Here is an 18,398-nt window from a genome sequence, read left to right on the forward strand (position 1 = left end):
AACGAATCAGTCACTACAAGGATATTGGTATTTAGCAATGAAAATATTTCTATTGCTGTAAGTACTTTTTAGCAACGAAAAAAACTTTTGTCACTAAATTCATAATAGAAAAAATAATATTTAATTATCACTTTTAGTGATGAAAGATTCGTTGTCAAGGAGGACATATTGCGACCAAAAATTTTGTTCATCGCCAAAAAATTAAGCGGTAAAAAAAATGTTGATGCCTAAACCTTTAGCGACCAAAATTTGATATATGACGATGAATAATTTTCATCGCTAAATATAGTTTTAGCGACGAATATATTTCGTCGCTAAAACTCCTTGATATGCCAAAAAAAGTATGTTTCAGCAACGAAACTAAATTTCGTCGCTAAAAATTGTTTTAGCGATGAAATCTATTTATTGCTAAAACTTTTTTATATGCAAAAAGAACATGTTTCAATAACAAAACTAAATTTCGTAACTAAAGCTCTATGATATGCCAATAGAGCATGTTTTAGCGACGACACTAAATTTCGTAACTAAATCTCTATGATATGTCAAAAGAGTATGTTTTTAGCAATAAAAATAAATTTCATTGTTAAAAATAGTTTATTTCGTCGCTAAAACTCTTTTATATGCTAAAAGACCATATTTTAGCGAGAAAAATAAATTTCATTGATAAAAATAGTTTTGGCGACGAAATCTATTTGTCACTAAAACTCTTTGATATGCTGAAGAGCATGTTTTAGGGACAAAAATTAGATTTCAGTGACGAAATTTGTATTGCGTCGCAAAAAAAATGTGTAAATTCAAAAAAAAAATTTGACGGATGACTTTTCACCAAAATTTAAGACTTTTAGCGACAAAACTAAATTTCGTGACTGCATGTGTACTTTTAGAAACGAAAATTAAGTTTTCTGGCTAAATGTGCACTTTTAGCGATGAAATATTCATTTCATCACTAAAAATGTCAAAATTTAAAAATTTTTAGCGGGCTATTTTCCGCCAAAGTTAAGTTTTAGCAATGAATTTTAAAATTCGTTGCTAAAAACTCTTGTAGCCTATTTACATATCATTTACTTCATTTCTTTCGTTAATTCTTTCATTCTCTCATTCCCTTACTTTAATTCTTTAGTTCTCTCGTCTCTAAATATGTAATTTTTATTTTCTAATTTAATCTCTACTTCTTTTCTCTTTTATTTTTGATGTGGTGTAATTTTTTTTTTATCTTATTTATTTCAACTTATATTATTATTATATTTGTGTTTATTATGTTAACTAACTATTGTGTATTTATTTGTAGGGAATATTGAAGATCAATTACATCAAGATGAAGAAAATTAAGAAATTTATATTCATTTGTAACAATTTTCTTTCAAAAAATAGATATTAAATTTTGTAATTATTTTTGTATTGTTCATCAATAATAATAATTATTTTTAAAAGTAATTAATTTTTTTTATCACAATGGTTAATTGTCCTTATAATTTAGTATTAAAAATAATAATATTTTAAAAATAATAATATTTTAAAAATAATAATAATACGATGAAATAGTTTTCGTAATTATTTTTCGTCGCTAAAAGTTCTTTTGCTGATGAAATAGAATTTGTCGCTAAAAGAGCTTTCGCATCGTTAAAAGAACTTTTTGCAACAAAATAGAATTCGTCCCTAAAAGAACTTTTGGCGATGAAATTTAAAAATTCGACGCCAAAGAACTAACGCGATCTCCTATTGCGACGAAATAGCGATGAAAATTTTTTCATCTCTACAGCCTTTAGCAACGAAAATGACATATTTTAGAGATGAAATTGTTCGTCGCTAAGACCTTTATTTATTGTAGTGATTTTTTATCGTCACTAAGACATGATTTTTTAAAGCGTCTGCTTTTATGTTATTTTATAGGGTTCGAATAGGATGACGACTTCTAAAATATCAGTATTAATTTATTATTAGTTAGGTGAGAAATAAGATATTTAATTCTATAAACTATTGTACAACAAATGATTACAAGTAACGATCAGTCAAGTCAATGTGTGTGTGTGTGTATACATATACATATACATACACATACATACATACATACAGCTAGAAAAATGTCTTATTTGTTTTGTCATTTTTAACTTTCCGGTCAAATACGATTGCACTTGGAATCTCGGACCCACCAAAAAGTTTTCCATTGATAAGGACCGATTGCAACTTACAGACAGATACAAAAAAATGTAAATACAATTCCAAGTCCTTTCTGAAGTTCTCGCCCTGTTCTATACGTAATTTATGAAATATTCGTCGATTCTACATAACAAGTGGGCCTTATCTGCTCGACTAATTGCTCGTATTTTTTGTTTTTACTGTTGTTCATATCTGCTAGTGGGGTTTTTCGAAATCATTGATTTTTTTTTTCATTTGAAATTAATATCAAAACACAGCACCATACTTTTTTCTGTGTAATTTAGAACTATCGCATAATGTTTTCTATTCGGCCATCGATTATTTAATTGATAACGGCCTAGCGGTCACGTGGCTAGAAATTCTCTTCTTCTATTTTAATTAAATTTCGTATATACTTCTCATTTTTTGCGAGTATATTGAAGACCAAAATAATAATAATAATAATAATAATGTATTACTTCCCAAATTGCCTTCATTATAATATTTGGCCGCAAAACTAATAAAACTGACAAAAATTGCAAAGAATAAATAAAAATTTAAATTAATTGATAATGGGAGAATTACCATTAAAAAAAAGATTGAACTATTTTTTAGGGCTTCTAACCCTTTTATCTAATACCGTTAATAGAGGATAAAGTTTTAGATTTAGGGATTCCCTTAAGGTGTGTTTGGCATACCTCAATACATGGGATTACATTAGTTAATGCAATGCAATCCCATATTTGGTAAATCTTCCTATTCACATTATGGTGTATTACACAATACACCATAATATGAGGAGTGCCACATTAAAATAACTTGAGGGGGGTTGGATTTGTGTAATACGATACTGTTCACATTTGTTTTTTTTTAATTTCTTTAATTAAAATAATAAAAAATAAATAAAAATGTATAATATTTAATTAAATTAAAAACTCAAGTATGTAGTCTGCCCGTGTGCATAACTTCATGTTTTGCACAAAAATTTAGTACTATTAACATCCTTATTGCTGAGGTTAAAAAATAATGCAATTATTCCCAGTACAGTAATAAAATTTGAAGACCAAAACTTTGACCGTACATATATGACGAATGAAAATTTCTTTGTTGTAATATTTGTACCATTGCATAGCCCTGACAATAATGATTCTAATGATATCAAAATATAGTTCAAATGACAGTAAAGTACGATTGTCAACAGTGAAAAGCTTTTATTTGAATTATAAAAGTTTAAATTATTAATTAAATATAAGTAATAATAAAATATAAATGAATCTTAGATTAGTAATTTAATATAAATATGAAAATAAAAAAATATTATTTTATATAACATAGTGCATATTATATCAAATATAGTATCGCATTACAGTTTAATACAATATAATGCAATACAATACAATGTGTCAAAAACACGTTTAAAACAAAATGTCACAACCACAAGATTATTTGGTAGGCCTACTTGTGTCATCCTTAGTTTTTTTTTTTTTTTTGTGCCAAATAGTATATTGGGATTAAATTTTAACAAAATTAGTCTATTCCACCATCCTTAACTGCACCCAAACATACCCCAAGGATTAACTATGAGAAAACTTTAATAAAGACTTATGGTACGTATACTTGGAATTGAAATGGGCAGAAATTGGAACGAGCTGTAATCAGAAAAGACTGAAATTGATCACATGAGGAATGAGAATTAAAATAAATTGTTTATATAAGCCATAAGAATCAAAACCAACAATATTACAACCGATGTATTTAATTCTATCTTGTAATTCAAATAAATCATTGCAAGTTATAAAAATACACCTAGTCATGATTATGTATTTTTCTATTACAAAATAAATAAACAAATATTTTTAAAGAAAACATAAGCATATTTATTATAATATTGAGCGTAATACAATGATTTTTTTTAGTAAACTAGTTTTTATTATTATTATTATTACTACTACTGCTATTCATGTTGCTATTATTAGTATTATCATTGTTATTATTATTTTTCTTTTAATAATCATATATCTATCCCTACCTATTAATAGGAGAGAAATTAAAGCCCTAATTTTCTATTAATTTAATTCCTCTTATTACTAGAACAGGAACCAAAGTTCTAACACTAACTTTTTGTTGTTTGTAGGACTGAAACCTACGCCCCTCAACTTTCAAAGCGTAAGTTCTCCCATTAGATTACAAAGCTGGCCTATGTTATTGTTATTGTTACTATTAATACTATTATTATTATAATTGATTGTTGTTGTTATTAAATTAATATTATTAAGATTATTTAAATATATTAAAGGGATAAGATCGGAATTTTAGAAATTAAATGAGAGTAAAATGGTTAATTAAAAGAACAAATATCTTATTCCCATCTCCCCATGGGAATGAGATTCCCATTCCCATCTCTAAATTTTAGTGGACCTCACAGATTTTTTTCACATTCTCAAATACCAAATAAGCAAAAAAAAACAATGGAATCATTCCCGTTAGTTTATTCCCATTCGTCCACTCTTATTTCCCATTCCAATACCAAGAAATAAACATGCCTTTAATAGAATATTCAAATAAAAAGAGAAGCCGGGCCCCCAGAACTGACGTCGATCAATTATCTCTTCAGAGTTAGAAATATATGTTATTTGTTTTGTCAATTTTTTTTTTTCCTTCCCATATGATTACACTTGAATCTTGGACCAGCAAAAAGTTTCCGTGGACAAGGACCCATTGCAACTTATAATAGACAAATACAAAACAAAAAAGTTAATATTTCTAGTCCTTTCCCTCGTTATAGACAGCTGGCAATGATGATGGTACCCCGGATTTTTCTGAGATTCTCACCCTGTTCTACACGTTCATAAGTTTATCAATAAAGACTTAAGTATATTCTTGTTGCACAGTATGACTAATTTTCAAATTTTAATCTGAGAAACTGAAATGAAGTGCCTTCCAGTCTTCAATTTCTTTTACCTATTGTCCTTCATATCAGTCATTGAGTTGTCATTTGGAGGTGATACCATTACCATAGGACAATCCATCTCTGATGGTGAGACATTAGTCTCCTCTTCCCTAAGATTTGAGCTAGGCTTCTTCTCTCCAGGCAATTCGAACAACAGGTATCTTGGAATATGGTACAAGAGTAGTCCGAGGACTGTTGTATGGGTCGCAAACCGATATAAGCCCATTACTGACAAGAACGGAGTTTTAACTCTGAGCAACAACGGAAGCATTTTACTTCTCAACCAAGAAAGGAGCACTATCTGGTCTTCAAATTCGTCAAGAGTGCTAGAAACTGCAGTGGTGCGGCTCTTAGATTCTGGAAATCTTGTTCTCAGAGACAATGTCAGCAGAAGTTCTGATGAGTACATGTGGCAGAGCTTTGATTATCCATCAGACACGTTGTTGCCAGGCATGAAGCTGGGATGGAACTTAAGAACTCGTTTTGAGAGATATCTGACAGCATGGAGAAATGCTGACGATCCAACCCCTGGAGAATTCAGTTTCCGGTTCGACATTAGTACAATGGCTGAATTGGTGACTGTCACGGGATCAAAAATAGAGGTGCGAAGCGGACCATGGAATGGTCAACAGTTTGTTGGCATTCCAATGTTTTTTCCCAGGTTAAAAAACAAGGTTTACATACCAATGTTGGTGCGTACAGAAGATGAGGCATATTACACATATAAGCCTATCAATGACAAAGTAATTCCAAGATTATACTTGGACCAATCAGGAAAATTGCAGCGCTTTGTATGGAATCAGACGAGCTCTGAATGGCGTATGTCGTACTCGTGGCCATTTGATGCATGTGACAATTATGCACAGTGCGGTGCTAATAGTAACTGCAGAATTAGCAAAACACCTATTTGTGAGTGTTTGGCGGGGTTTATATCCAAACCACAAGATGACTGGGATTCACCTTACTCTAGGAGATGTGACAGGAAACCATCAGACTGCCCGAGTGGAGAAGGGTTTCTAAAGCTTCAAAGAATGAAACTACCTGAAAATTATTGGTCAAACAAAAGTATGAATCTCAAGGAATGTGAGGCAGAGTGCATTAGGAACTGTTCATGCCGAGCTTATGCAAATTCAGATATTACCGGAGGAGGTAGTGGTTGTTTGGTGTGGTTTGGGGACCTGATTGATATCAGAGAGTGTACGGAAGAATTCAGCTGGGGACAGGATATTTTTATTAGAGTACCAGCTGCAGATTTAGGTAAGTGTTTTAATTGATGTACAGCAGCTTATTTCATTTTTATTACTGTTTTAGAGTTCGCCCACAAGTCCCCTAGCCAGAATGTGAATTAAAATTAGTATTAGCTGATTCCTATACTCAATAGTTTGTTTTTAGAAGGACCTCAGACTAAGATTGACCTTGTATGGCAAAACCAAAATAGAAAATGAATAGACCAACAACAAACTGATCTCTTTTCTTGACGTTTTATGTTCTAGAATCAACTCAATATTCAAGTAAGCACTCGAATAAAAAGAAAAGATTAAAGATCATAGTGGCAATGTCAATCATCTCCGGTATGTTGATCCTGGGCCTTCTACTCGGCATGGCATGGAAGAAAGCAAAGAACAAAGGTAACATATTCCTCTGACCTTATTAATTTTTATGAAAAATTTGATGGTCATTCAAACTGCTGCTCTTTTAGCAGTGGTGCTTATAGGGGGCTATTAAATTCATAAAAGCAGGAGACATGGGTAAAATTTGCCCTATTTGCATTCAAAAATTTATATTTGTTGATACCAAAATTTGGCTCGATAGTAAGAGTTGAGAAAGAGTTATTTTACTTGGTGAATAGGCTATGAGAAAGCTTGATGTCCTAGGGATTGTCATTATTGAGAGTGAAGAGCCCAGTGCTCGTAATCCTATAAAACAATAACCCATTAGGGATTGTTGGGGTACTATCAACGTACACCCTCCAATGTTTAAGTCAGAGATCGAAAATAGAAAGATAACAAATAAATAATATAAGAGAGAAAAGAAATTAAGAGAATGGCCTGGAGAATATTGTACCCCCTCCTTTAATATACCTATTTCTCTATATCCCACCTTTGAGTGATGCCCACTTTATATAAGAGAGATAATTAGAAGTATAATTAAGTTAGAAAAACTTTTCTTTTATCTTGTAGGATTGGAGTTTAGCAAGAATTAGGACCTATATTTTTTAATGCTGTTTAGATTAGGATATGTTATTAGATGTGAGTCCTTGAGTTCGAGGCCCTTTCGTTATGTCATTAGGTAGAATTTGGTAAAAATATAGGTATAACATGAATCCCCAAATTATAGTATTCACGAATTTACAAGTGAATGCTGTAAACTGATATATTTTATAGTATGTTAGATTTTCTTATTGTCCCTTGTATGATATAAAGACATCTCAAGTGTTGTGAGGAAATCTTGAACGACATGAGTGAATCTTAAATATGATGAGGAAAATCTCGAATGACATGAGAGAAACACGAATGACACGAGGAAATCTCGAGTGTCATGATGACATCTTGAATGGCATGAGGACAATATGAATGACTAGAGGAAATCTCGAATGCCATAAGGATAGCTTGAATAACTTGAGGAGTTCTCACAATATGGGTCATAAAACAATTTGAATGGCATGAGGATAATATGAATGACATGAGCAAATCTCAAATGTTATTAGGATAACTTGAATGACATGAGGAGATTTTGAATGTTACGATATGGGTCATAAAATTAAAATAATACTGCAATATGGAGGTATAAATTAAAATAATATTGCCATAAGCACCATTAGATTAAGATAATGCCACAATAAAGGGCCATAATTAATATAAAAATGAAGTCGTGATAAGGGCCATAATTAAGATACAAATGATGTTGTGATAAGGGCCATAACTAAGAAAAAAATGATGCCGCGGTAAGGGCTTGCAAAATGTGCTGCGATGAGGGCCATAATTAAAATAAAAATGATACCGTAGTAAGTGCTTGCAAATTATGCTGCGATAAAGGGCCATAATTAAAATAAAATGATGCCGCTGTTGATGCGAGATTCTGGTTTTCTGCTCGTCCACGACCAGGATCTCTCCTCAACTAACTCGTTCACGACCAGGATCTCTCTTCGTAAGACTTCCTCTCCGCAAACTCCTGTGTACACAAAGACAGGTCAGAGCACGCCGGGTGTTTTCCCGGCGTAAACCCTCCGACGCTCAAGTCAGAAACGTAGGCTTTGCCTTTCTGGGAAAAACGGCCACTAATCTTATGGCTCTTTTATGATTTCTCAATAGAAAGCTATTTTCCTTAGTTCTAATCTCAAAAAGTCTAACCCGTTTACCTTCGTTGGTCACCTTTTTATAGCCTTCCTCTGAATACGGCCCTTCCTGCAATCCACGTCCATCACCCCTCTCAACACTCGGAAGTGGGTGCGTCATTACCGTAGTTTTGGCTGAGTGGATTTCGTGCCTTGATTCTCGGGCAGCAATGCATCTCTTGCCAACCGTCATTGACCATGTCTCCCCCCCTTAACCTCTAGCAGGAATGGCCTTATGCTCCTAGCTGGAGGCCGACTTCCGCTATGGCCCCGTGGAGGGTGCATTTGTGAACGAGCAGAAAATTCCTGTTCGTGGTCACCTGCTACCATACTTCTGCAGAATACTCCTGTTCGTAACATCCCGCTACCAGACATTTTCTCATCATGGTTGGTCTTGTCGAAGTTTACCCCCCAAACATCGGTCCCTCAGTTTCTGATGTTGGGTAATGTAGTGGACTGACAGTAGAAACTCAACAGTTCTGGCTTGCGCAGGATAGGAAAAGGCTGTCAGGAGTCGTGTCGCATTTAATTACGGGCGAAGTGATGTGGCAGAGATCTATCCCTCCATTTGAATTTCAAACCGATGGTTATGAAACCCTTGGAAATCGTGCCGTTAAATGATGACAGCCCAAGAGTTTGCTCCTCATTAGGGAACCCAAAATCCCAAAAGGGAAACTCATCTCTAAGCCCTCTTCTACCTCTATCCACTTCGTGAAATAGTCTATCGCTACTATTGCATGTGTTGCTGTTCCTCGTCCCTTTGGCAACGGCCCAATCAAATCAATTCCCCATTGAGCAAATGGCCATGGCGAGGCCATAGAAGTGAGCTTCTCTGGTGGTTGGGTAGAGAAATTTGTAAAACTCTGGCAACTCACGCAACTCATGGTTTTCTCCTGCGCATCTTGGTGCATTGTCGGCCAGAAATATCCCTGCCTTAGAGCCTTGTGGGCAAGGGATCTCGCGCCAGAATGATTTCCGCAAACTCCTTCATGTACTTCTCTCAGTACGTAATCTGCGTCGTCCTCATCCAAACACCGAAGGAACGGTAGGGTATATCCCCGCCGATATAATACCCCATCCATCATTATGTACCTCAACATTTGGGCTTTGATCTTTCGAGCTCGTAACTTATCTGGTGGTAATACCCCATCCCTGATGTACGAGATTATCGGGTCCATCCACGAGCATTTCTGTTCTATCTGCAACACCTCCAAATTCTGCTTGATGCTAGGGCTGGACTTCACCTCCAAAGGGATCGACTTAGGCATTTTTGGATCTGCTACCGCTGCCATCCTGGCCAGAATATCTGCTCGACTATTCTCCTCCCTTGGGATTTGTATCACCTTAACCGCCTCAAACTTCCCCATCATCTGTTTGACTTTCTTCAAGTACTGTTCCATTTTCCCATCTCTCGGCTGAAACCTTTCACTGACATGATTTGCAACTAGTTGGGAATCAGTTCAGATTTTCACCTTGTCCGCTTTCACTGCCTTAGCCAATTTCAAGCCCGCTATTAGAACTTCGTATTCTGCCTGGTTATTTGTGGCTGTGAACTTCAACCTTACAGCATAAGAGATCTCCTCCCCTTATGGGTCCTCCAAAACAATCCCTGCTCCAGACCCCTGCTCCCCTGAGGATCCATCCACCGACACCTGCCATACCCGATCTTCGTTGTTGGCTGTAGCAGCATCCAGCTGGTCGAAGCCTACTTTGGGCTCTGCGAATTCTGCCACAAAATCGGCCATTGCCTGGGCCTTTATTACTGCTCGGGGTTTATAACTTATATTGAACTCGCTCAACTCTATGGCCCATTTCACTAGCCGACCAGAAGCATCCCGCTTGTGGAGAGTCTGGCGTAACGGTTGGTTTGTTATTACCGAGACGGGGAATGCTTGAAAGTATGGCCTCAGCTTCCGAGCAGCAACCATAAGAGCAAGTGCGCATTTCTCTAACGGTGGATATCTGGTCTCGAGTAGGGCCTTGCTTGTGTAATATATAGGATATTGAACCCCTTCTTCCTCTCTCATTAGAACAGAACTCGTGGCATGATCCGATACCGCCATATATAAGAACAGCACGTCCCTCTCCTGCGGTGTGGACAACAAAGGTGCTTGCTGCAAATATTGCTTCAAATTTTGGAAGGCTTCTTCGCATTCAGGGGTCCATTCTGTTTTCTTTCCCCTTCTTATCACTTGAAAAAATGAGATCTGCATTGTGTCCAACCTATGGCAGGCGACCTCAGGGTCGATTCTCGGCGTGTCTTCATGTGTCCAAGCAAACACATCTGCGTGAGCTCGCAGGCAATGCACCAGCTCTCGTTTATGCTCTTCTTTAAGCCTCGACCCGATTCAGATTGTTTTTCTTGAATCACCTTGTTCCAAGCTCACTATTTCCAGCTCCTCTATAGGCTCTTGTCTGCCATTCTTGACTTCCACTTGAGTATCAAGTGATGTGATCTGCATTGCTTCCCTTGCTGCTGTGGAGTAACAGCTTCGGGCAATTCTCTGGTCTCCTCATACCACCCCAACTACTCCATTCACTCGATACTTGAGAGCTAAATAATGGTTGGAAAGTACCGCTTTGCTCATCCTCAGAAAAGGGCGGCTTAAAATCATCTGGTAAGGACCCTCTTCATCGACAACCACAAAATCCAGGATCATAGTCTTTTCTGTTGGGGAGCTGCCAATTGTGATGGGCAGTTCGACCACGCCTAGAGTAGAGGAACCAGCTTTCCTCCACCAAATCCCTTCAAAGAGGTATTAGTATGCTCTAACCTCAGGTCTGCTATTCCCATCTCCTCCAGAGTTGAGTTGAACAGAACATCGACTGAGCTCCCCGTATCTACCAGAATCCGGTCAAAATTCTTGCTAGCAGCAGTGCCTTTAATGACTAAGGCATCCTCATGTGGATATAGAATCCATTCCTCGTCCTCATCTGTCCACATGATAAGAACTTGCCTGATTCTTGCTCGCTTGGCTGCTGGGTGTTGAAGAACACTTCTTTGCTTGTCATGGCATACCTAGCGTAGTTCTTCCTCGATCTGTTGGAATCTCCCGCCAACGTTGGGCCCCCAATAATTACTCTTACTATAGGCTGCTCGTGGCTCATGTTCCTATCACTCTGCTCCCCTTCACATGACGAGGCCATCATCGGGAATGTCCCATCTACGAATTTGTCCAGGTATTAATTTCTCATCAAATCTTCAACCTGAGTCTTGAGATCTCTGCATTCGGTTGTGGTATGACCGTGGGTGCCATGGAACTTTCAATAGCGTCCCCTAACTCTCCTGCTGGGTAGCTTTGTTATTGGGGTAGGGAGGTACAATAATCCTCGTTCCTTTATGGCCTCATACACCTCGTCTAGGGGCATCTTCAAGGAAGTATACCGCCCATAGTCTTGGCTCTGGTCGATCATGTGTACCGCCATTTCCCTGTTGCTGCCATTCTGAACTGGAGGGGGTAGCGGTGCTTCTGGTCTGCTTCCTCTACCACCGTGTGGGTGTGGATGAGGATAACCATATGTCGGGTCATGCCTTCTCCATGAATCCCTGGCTGGTGAACGAGGAAGTTGCGCCCTGCTGCACTGATATTGGGGTGGCCTCTGATGAGGCTGGTAAAAGGTGACCCGGCATCCTGCACCACTGCCTGAAGCATGATGGTCCTTCCTCTTAATTGGCCCATTTCCTGGTAGAGCTCTATTTTCTTTCCTCCTCAACCCTTCCAGCTGATCTGTCTTAATCTGTGCTTCCTTTTCCTCCTCAATCTCTATGTCCCTCTTGACCTACTCGTAAGCAGCTGAATATGTTTGAATAGCAGGATTCCTCAAATTGTACCACAGCCGTCCTATCTTCACCCATTCTTTCAATCCCCTTAATGCTTGAGGATGGTTGAAAGCTCCCAAATCGAGGACAACACGATGGAACCTTTTGATGAATTCCCGAAGGGTTTCCTCCTCTCCCCGCTTCATGCTCGTCAGCTCCATTATGTCATCTTCAGGCGCCATTGCCCCATAAAACTGCTCTGTAAATTCCTGGCATATCTGCTCGAAGGATTTAACGCTCCCTCGAGGAAGTTTCTGGTACCACTCACGTGCTCGTCCCTCTAGAGACAGTGGGAACACCCTACATCTTTGAGCTTGGGATAATCCTTGCACCCCAGTTATGTCGTTAAAGCGCTCTATATGCACCAACGGATCGGTTCCCCCCGAGTATCTAAGGTCTGGGAGGCAAAAATCCCTCGGAATGATTGCCCTCATGATTTCTGTTGAGAGCGGGGATTCTCCGTCCAACATTATCCTCCAACCAGGTGCTCTGCTCCGTCCTTGCATGTCATCTATTATCTGCGCTAATCTGCGCACTTCTTCTTCCAGTTGTACGGCACGACCAAGGTCACATGCTGCAACCTGATCTCGCTCTTGCTCAACATCATGCAGGTGTTGCCGGAGTTCTCTTTCCTCTACATTCGCCACTCTGTCATCGTTATCAAAGATCTGCCTCCCCGGGGATTGATCTTCTCCTCTATGGTTTTCTCCTCGTAGAGATGAGTTACCCCCCTCACCACCAAATCTTCTGGTGGTCCGACCTCTCATCATATTGTCGTGCCCTGGTGTCATTCCGCCACTTCTCACCCCTTCCTCTTGAACTCCCTTTTACTCACTTCTCAGCTCGTGTAGGATGGTTGTCGGGTCTCCATCTGTTTCTCTATCCGTTCCATCCGCTCATACATTGCTTTTTCCCGTGCTTCATTGGCTATCTCTCTCAACGTCACGGACTCGTTAAACCTCGAGTCATCTCCTTGGGCACTACCTCGGCCTACATCCATTGTTCCCTCACTTCTTTTCCTCTTCTTCTCTCTATTAACAGACGCTTTTTGCTCTCCCCCCACAGACGGCGCCAAAATATTGATGCGAGATTTTGGTTTTCTGCTCGTCCATGACCAGGATCTCTCCTCAACTAACTCGTCCACGACCAGGATCTCTCTTCGTAAAACTTCCTTTCCGCAAACTCCTGCGTACACAAAGACAGGTCAGAGCACGCCGGGTGTTTTCCCGGCGTAAACCCTCCGACGCTCAAGTAAAAAACGTAGGCTTTGCCTTTCTGGGAAAAAAGGCCACTAATCTTATGGCTCTTTTATGATTTCTCAATAGAAAGCTATTTTCCTTAGTTCTAATCTCAAAAAGTCTAACCCGTTTACCTTCGTTGGTCACCTTTTTATAGCCTTCCTCTGAATACGGCCCTTCCTGCAATCCACGTCCATCACCCCTCTCAACACTCGGAAGTGGGTGCATCATTACCGTAGTTTTGGCTGAGTGGATTTCGTGCCTTGATTCTCGGGCAGCAATGCACGTCTTGCCAACCGTCATTGACCGGGTCTCCCCCCCTTAACCTCTAGCAGGAATGGCCTTATGCTCCTAGCTGGAGGCCGGCTCCCGCTATGGCCCCGTGGAGGGTGCATTCGTGAACGAGCAGAAAATTCCTGTTCGTGGTCACCTGCTACCATACTTCTGCAGAATACTCCTATTCGTAACATCCCACTACCAGACATTTGCTCATCATGGTTGGTCTTGTCGAAGTTTACCCCCCAAATAGTCGCGGCAAGGGCTTGTAAATAAGGGTCATAATTAAGATAAAATGATGCCGTGATAAGGGCTTACAAAATATGTCGAGACAAGGGTAAAGACAAAAGTGATGTCACAGTAAAGGGCTATTTAACATCTTTGTGTTCCAAATTTTCATGACCTCGGGTCAATTAGCACTCTGCAATGTCATGAGATCGAGACTTAAGAGCGTGGGTTAGGGTACATGTTATAAGATTGAGGCTTATGAGCATAAGGCCGAGTTATGTGCGATGAGATTGAGACCCAGAGTATGAGATCAAGATACATACCATAAAATCGAGATAAAAAAAGTATGAGATATAGATACGTATTACGAGATCGAGGCACAAGAGTATAAGGCCAAAATTTGTAGAATAAGATCGAGGCCTCTAGCACACTTAACAGAGATTCCAAGCATTTAATCTTTGTAGCCATGTGTATGGTTTTAATCCAATCTAGATTATTTCGAATAATCAATAACAGAATAAATATTAAAGTGAAAGAAAATGGGCAAAATAGTAAATTTCACATAGTGAGGGTTTACCTTCCTGGCCACCAGTGGGCGGAGAATCAAGTGAAAGTGGTCGTGATATAGGCTTCAGCCTGCGAAGAGTCCAACGGTGGTGGTGGTGAGTCGTATCGCGCTGTGGCGGCGGCAGATCGAGATCCTTAGCCGCATGTGCTTCAGCGGCTGTTAGCGACCAATTTGGTGACTTCTGGTTAGTGTTGATGGCTGGAATTTGAAAGCAGCAAAACCCAGGTGACGATTAGTCGTGATTCCGGCATATGTGCATTGGGTCTTGGCGGCGGTTTCGCGAAGATTGTGGTTTCGTGCAGCGGCTTTCTGGACATTTTTCGGCGGTGTCGAAGAAGGTATTTTGTTAGCCGGAATTGGAGGCTTCGATAGTGGCCATCGGAAATTGAATCGGGGGGGGGGGGTAGTGATTGCCGCGAGTGGTGGCTTGCTTTGCACTCGAGTTTGGGAATTTGTACCCAACCCGTTTCCTCTGGTCCATTGATATTTGTTTATTTATTTTGTTTTGTTGCTTTTCCGACCTTAATTGTTGAGATATGTAGGCTTTTTGTATGATCCCCCAAAAAATGGCGCGAATTGTTGGTACTTAAATTTGAATCAACAATAAGAATCAAAAAATAATTATTTTGGGAAATAGGTTGTGAGAGAACTTGAAATCCTAAGAATTGTTTTTGTTAATTTATTTTTTTTTTACTTTTCTACCATTATTGTTGGGTTCTTTAGGTTTTTTGTTTCATCTCCATAGACAAAGTCAAACTATTGATTTCTAAAATTTGGATCGACAATAAGAGTTTAGAAAGAGTTGTTTTAATCGGGGAAGAAGTTGTAAGATAAATTGATGTCTTAGGAATTGCTATAATTGAGAGTGAAGAGCTAAGTGATCATAATCCTACAAAACAATAATCTATAAGGAATCGCCAAGGATATTATTGGCGTAGATCCTTCGATACTTAAGTTAGATATTAAGGGTGTTATCGGCATAAACCATTCGATACTTAAGTTAGTGATCTAAAGTAGCACAATAACAAATAAATAATTAAAGAGGGAAAAGAGAGCATGAAAAAGGCTTGGCTCCTCCAATATACCTATTTCTCTAGATACTACCTTTGGGTAGTGACCTCTTTATATAAGAGAGATAATTGAAAATATAGTTAAGATAGGAAAATTTATCTTTTATCTTGTAGGATTTGAGTATGGAGAGAATTACGACTTGTATTGTTTAACCTATTTAGATTAGAACATGTTATTAGATGTGGGTCCTTGGGCTTGAGCTCCTTTATGTTATCAGGTCAAGTTTGGTAAAAAAATGGGTATAACAATATTCATTTGTTTCCTTTCAATTAATTTTTGCAAAGGTTTTCCACTAATGGTCTTTAAACAAATTCTTTACCAAATAGATAATTCTTTGTATACATCGATACCTGTATATCTGTCCCATGATATAGAATTAAGACAACATGTCACCTAGACCTGGGCCAAGGTATTTGAACTTGTAAATTTTTTGTAGGAAGAAGACTTATATGTATTTAGTATTTTTTTTCAAACCATACTTCTTTCTCACCTATGATTCTGCTTGTACTTGCAATTTCATATTGGTTGGAAAATACATATTTGATGAATTAAATAGTTTCAATGCTATTTTCCTGAGAAAACAGGATACAACAAGAGAACTGGTCAGGAAAATGAAGATCAAAATGAAGACCTAGAGCTACCACTGTTTAAGTTAGCTACAATTGCTAATGCCACCGGTAACTTTTCAATCAACAACAAGCTTGGAGATGGTGGCTTTGGACTTGTATACAAGGTAAAATTGCAACATGCTAGTGAAATGATCCCAAGAATAAAGTACTTATTTTACTCGGGATGGCATAACTAATTTCTTCATATATTTTTTTAGGGTACACTAGCGGATGGACAGGAAATTGCTGTGAAAAGGCTTTCAAAGATTTCCGAGCAAGGATTGAAGGAGTTGAAAAATGAAGTTATACTATTTTCCAAATTACAACACCGAAATCTTGTAAAGCTTCTAGGCTGCTGCATTCAGGGAGAGGAGAAACTGTTGATTTATGAATTCATGCCCAACAAAAGCCTCGACTCTTTCATTTTTGGTTCAGATCCCTCTAAACCTTACAATTTTCAGCTAGCTTTTGCCTTAATTATGGGTGTTTATTGTAATCAGGCGCAATTTTTTCTAATTTTTTCTTCTTTTAAGGAAAGTTCAAGCTGGGAATTATACTAACCTCAACATCATATTTTCTAGATCAAACAAGACGTACACTATTAGATTGGTCCAAGCGTTTCAATATTATTTGTGGGACTGCTAGGGGCCTTCTCTACCTTCATCAAGATTCTAGGTTGAGAATTATACATCGAGATCTCAAAGCAAGCAATGTGTTACTTGATCAGGATATGAATCCAAAAATTTCTGATTTTGGCTTGGCTAGAACTTTTGCTAGAGACGAAACAGAAGGAAACACAAACAGGGTAGTTGGAACGTAGTAAGTATTTCCTTTCATGTGATCTTTACAACTCACTTGCACTGATTAATGAAAATTAACTTATATATTTTAATCCTCTGAAGTGGTTATATGGCACCAGAATATGCTAGTGATGGGCAATTCTCAGTAAAATCTGATGTCTTCAGCTTTGGAGTTTTATTGCTAGAGATAGTAAGTGGAAAGAGAAATAGAGGATTTTACCATTCAGACAACAAGCTTAACCTTATAGGACATGTGAGTAAAATGCACACGAAATTTTCTGACATAGTTTAAACTAGTAAATTATGGATGACAAAAGAGTTTTGATATGTTGTAGGCATGGAAGTTGTGGAACAAAGGCATGCCTTCACAATTGATCGATGCGTGTATTCAAGACTCATGCAATTTTGCCGAAGTGATACGATGCATTCACATCGGTTTGTTATGTGTGCAACAGCATCCAGAGGATAGGCCATGCATGCCCTCAGTGATTTTGATGTTGGGCAGTGAGACTGTGTTGTCTCAGCCAAAGCAACCTGGTTACTTAGCGCACAGGAAATGTACCAGACCAGATTCTTCATCAAGCATGCCTGAATCATCTTCCACTAATACAATTACGATATCTGAATTGGAGGGTAGGTAGAGAATCGATTAGTAGTAAAATGCCTTATTCTACATTTTTAAGAACAAAATCAGAAATGTTTCAACCAAATGGAAAGTTCAGATAAATGATTGAATAAAAAATGATGAGAATCATCCAACCATGTAGTATATGCATGTTGTGGATCTAAATACAACGTATCCTATTGTTTATATAGAAACTATTAACTAGAGGAACAGTAAACGGTGTTGGATTGAAAAAAATGATTTGCAGGAGATTGAATTAGATAACAACAAGATGTAAATATTGAAACTTTGATTATATAAAATATATGCTAATACATTTATGCGAATGTTTTGGTGCTTTTGGAGCATTACTCTTTATCCATTTATTATTTACCATGTGTATATACATATCATCGTGGTTGGTTAAAACACACACATGATAGGGAGTAAACAAAAAAGGAGAAGTGCTCTTGTAATACCCAAGAATTTTCTACATTTTTAATTGTTCTCAACGTGCTTTCATAAATAAAAAACCTTGTGCAATAGACTTATTGTCAATACTATTTAATACATTATTTTTCTACATAAACATAAAAACTAAGGGTCATCCATTCATCTTCATCCGATTTTAAAGTTGATTCTTCACAAACTTAATTGCTGAAAATGTACTAATGTGGCTGTGAAAACTAGAAGAATTAAAGCTAATGTCACCAACAAGCGAATGTAACGGATATACTATGTCTTTTTTAGTCTCAATTATTCTTT

General features: G+C 37.8%; 1 protein-coding gene across 1 annotated transcript; it reads left to right on the forward strand.

Moving 5' to 3' along the window:
• Positions 1–5,064: 5,064 nt before the first annotated feature.
• Positions 5,065–17,670, forward strand: LOC18054759 (G-type lectin S-receptor-like serine/threonine-protein kinase At4g27290). The gene is made up of 7 exons (XM_006452036.2): positions 5,065–6,343; positions 6,580–6,714; positions 16,206–16,354; positions 16,448–16,658; positions 16,811–17,048; positions 17,132–17,282; positions 17,365–17,670. Exons 1-7 carry the CDS (start codon positions 5,065–5,067, stop codon positions 17,668–17,670), a joined length of 2,469 nt encoding a protein of 822 aa, XP_006452099.2.
• The last annotated feature ends 728 nt before the right edge of the window (positions 17,671–18,398 follow it).

The sequence above is a fragment of the Citrus clementina genome, unplaced genomic scaffold (assembly GCF_000493195.1).
Source record: "Citrus clementina cultivar Clemenules unplaced genomic scaffold, Citrus_clementina_v1.0 scaffold_1, whole genome shotgun sequence".
NCBI classification, from domain to species: domain Eukaryota; kingdom Viridiplantae; phylum Streptophyta; class Magnoliopsida; order Sapindales; family Rutaceae; genus Citrus; species Citrus x clementina.

Excerpts from the sequence above, each read along its gene's own strand:
- LOC18054759 (XM_006452036.2), top strand. The coding sequence starts at position 5,065 with ATGAAGTGCCTTCCAGTCTTCAATTTCTTTTACCTATTGTCCTTCATA. Across the intron at positions 6,715-16,205 it reads GAAGAAAGCAAAGAACAAAG|GATACAACAAGAGAACTGGT; the intron begins GTAACATATTCC and ends CTGAGAAAACAG. Across the intron at positions 16,659-16,810 it reads CCTCGACTCTTTCATTTTTG|ATCAAACAAGACGTACACTA; the intron begins GTTCAGATCCCT and ends CATATTTTCTAG.